At 47.5% G+C, this 3,092-nt stretch overlaps 1 protein-coding gene across 1 annotated transcript; it reads left to right on the top strand.

Moving 5' to 3' along the window:
• The first annotated feature begins 1,988 nt into the window (after positions 1 to 1,988).
• On the top strand, positions 1,989 to 2,552 carry LOC130867838 (peptidyl-prolyl cis-trans isomerase A-like). Its single transcript, XM_057760039.1, has one exon. It carries the CDS (start codon positions 2,001 to 2,003, stop codon positions 2,493 to 2,495), a length of 495 nt encoding a protein of 164 aa, XP_057616022.1. The 5' UTR covers positions 1,989 to 2,000; the 3' UTR covers positions 2,496 to 2,552.
• Positions 2,553 to 3,092: the final 540 nt, after the last annotated feature.

Here is a 3,092-nt window from a genome sequence, read left to right as displayed (position 1 = left end):
CACATGCAGTCAGACCCACGTTTCTGGTTCTGTGAGCTTCTCTTGTCTTCATTTCATCAAGCCATACTCAAGAGCACATGAATACTGTCAACTCCTGCACATGTCTTATTGTTGCATCAAAATTGACAGTTGCTTTCCTTTGGCACTTGCCACCCTTCCCAGTTGGATGTGGGTGGGAGGATGTGTTTCTGTAAGGACCGGAGTGGGCGAGATGTCACTCCATCAACCTACTAGCTTCCTGGGATTACAGTGTTTGAAGCTGCTGATAAAGAGCTTTCACTGCGTGCCTGGAGGCAATGGGTCTGGGTGAGGCATTCCATGGGTGTTAGCTTACTCACGCCTTATGGCATGCCTTCACTCACTCATTCAACAGATATTCATCGAATGCCTGCTAAATGCCAAGTCTGGTACTGTGTCAGGGCTCCAACAGCGGATGCAGCAGAGACATTACCTGTTCCTTTTCAAAGCATCCACCATCCTCATGAATCCAACCTGCAGGTGGAGCTGAGGATGATCAATAAATCATAAAAATCATTAGAGGGATAGGTCAGAGGGCAAGGCTGTCACAGACCAACAGAGGCAATAAGACACAGCGTTAAATAGCACGGCAGCTTCAACTGAAGAAATATAGCAAGATTCCTAAGGTGTCCAGGCAGAGGGGTGCTAAATACGCTGGAGGAAGCCAGGAAGCAGCCAGAGGAGGCGTTCTAGAACAGCAAGCCTGGCTGGGAACAACTAGACCTGAGTTTGAAGATAGAGTGCTGGCTGTTGAAATTGAGGCAGGGCCAGGTGTTGGGAGTTCGGGTAATAAGTGTTTTGGATTTGACCTGCATTAAAAGAGATCCCCCCCCACACACACACCATGCTCTGCCTTGATAATGTCATGCTTGTCATCCAATCACGCTGCTTTCAGTTCAGTTTTCTAGGAAGCGATGGTGTTCCAAAGAAACTGCCTGATGCTTCTCTACCCAAATTTCATGCGTTGGGAAGTGGGTTTTCCTCCTAAGTACTTTGTATTTCTCTTACAACTTTTCAAAGCAGCTACCATATGGTATTTCTCCCAAGTGAGATATTATTGTCCCTCTATTTGGGGGGAACTGAAATGAAGTCATCTGTCCACTGAAGTGACAGCTGCCAGCAGAAATGTTCTCTGTGGAGCAGCAGGCCGCCATCTGAGCTCAACCCAGCGTCCCGTCTCCATGAGTGGTTGCCCCTGTGAGTCGTCTGTTACTGAGTTCCCCCTTTCCCTACTTGTTTCCCATTATATAAGAGGGATTTTTCCCCCAGAGATGAGCTCTGGCTTGTTCTGAATGTTTTAGGTGTCAAACATCCTGTTTTCCTCTGAGTAATATGACCCTGCCAGCGACCCACTGCATTTCCGAATGACATCATGGGATTCGGCTGAGAACTGCTGGAGAAAAGTGATTATGGGAGCCAAGGGACCTCTGCTTGCCCCCTCTACCTTCCAGTGAGGTTTTGGGAGATGTTGAAAAAGAAACCCTCGGGGTGTGTGTCATCTTTGCACAAAAGCGGGGGTTGGCAAATGAGGGCTTGATCCTGCAACTCTCGTTCTGGCTAATTTCGCAAAGAACATTCACTTGGCACACATTTGTCCTGATGTGCTTCAGTCCTGGCTATGGTCATTTTTGCACCACCTGTACATGCAATTGAGTTGATATGCCAGAGCCCATATGGCCCACAAGGCTCAAAATCTTTCCCATATGACGCTTGCAGAAAAAGTTTGCTATGTGATTTTTGTTTGTTTCGTTGAAGCAGAGTTTCCTGTAGCCCAGGCTAGTCTGGAACTCACTATGTAGCCAAAGATGACCTTGAATTTCTGATCTTCAGAGCACTTGTGAACAAAATGACATCACATGAGTTGGCGAACCACAACTCACTCCCTTCCCCTCCTCCTAAACACACTGTACAGGAAAGTAGGGAGTGGGCTTGAAAAGCGTAGTCATGGCTTTTGCTGTCCCCTTTCACCACTTGCTGCAGCCATGGTCAACCCCACCGTGTTCTTCGACATCGCGGCTGATGGCGAGGCCTTGGGCCGCGTCTCCTTCGAGCTGTTTGCAGACAAAGTTCCAAAGACAGCAGAAAACTTTCGTGCTCTGAGCACTGGAGAGAAAGGATTTGGATATAAGGGTTCTTCCTTTCACAGGATTATTCCAGGATTCATGTGCCAGGGTAGTGACTTCACACGCCATAATGGCACTGGCAGCAGATCCGTCTACGGAGAAAAATTTGAGGATGAGAACTTCATCCTGAAGCATACAGGTCCTGGCATCTTGTCCATGGCAAATGCTGGACCAAACACAAACGGTTCCCAGCTTTTTATCTGCACCACCAAGACTGAGTGGCTGGATGGCAAACATGTGGTCTTTGGGAAGGTGAAAGAAGGCATGAATATTGTGGAAGCCATGGAGCGTTTTGGGTCCAGGAATGGCAAGACCAGCAAGAAGATCACCATTTCCGACTGTGGACAACTCTAATTTTTTTGACTTGCGGGCTTCTTACCCACCAGACCATTCCTTCTGTAGCTCAGGAGAGCACCCCAGCCCCATCTGCTCGCAGTACCTTGTAATCTCTGCTCTCACTGAAGTTCTTTGGGTTCCATATTTTCCTCATTCCCCTTCAAGTTTAGCTGGATAGCAGAGTTAAGTTTATGATTATGAATAAAAACTAAGTAATAACTGTTAAAAAAAAAAGTGTAGTCATGTCCATGCCATCGTATCATGCCCATCTAGTACACAAGAGTTGTGCTTCCAAAACAAGGTCTCCTGGGAGGTTGCAACCTTATTCTAATGGTCCTGTTAGTCTGCTGGACGTTGTTGCTCCTCAGAGCCAACAGTGGGACATCTGAGTGAATCCACTTCTTCCTGGAGCCAAGGTAGAGAGCCACTCTAGTTGGGACATTTGCCTAGTTGGACCAGTATCTACCAATGTAAACAAAAGCCACAGAAATCAAGCAGCAAGGCTACTCCAGTGTATTAGTTGTAGGTTCTAATGGTGATCCCCTGAAAGCTGCCTGCCATACACTGTCCTCAGAGGCTAGGCAGTCCCGCCCTGTGTTAGGGGAATCTGCCACT

This window comes from Chionomys nivalis, chromosome X (genome assembly GCF_950005125.1).
Source record: "Chionomys nivalis chromosome X, mChiNiv1.1, whole genome shotgun sequence".
Classification (NCBI taxonomy): domain Eukaryota; kingdom Metazoa; phylum Chordata; class Mammalia; order Rodentia; family Cricetidae; genus Chionomys; species Chionomys nivalis.
Note: the sequence above shows the minus strand (reverse complement) of the source record. Positions and strands in the feature narration are given on the sequence as shown.

What these genes read in the sequence shown, in the direction of transcription:
- LOC130867838 (XM_057760039.1), top strand. Translation starts at nt 2,001, where the DNA reads ATGGTCAACCCCACCGTGTTCTTCGACATCGCGGCTGATGGCGAGGCC.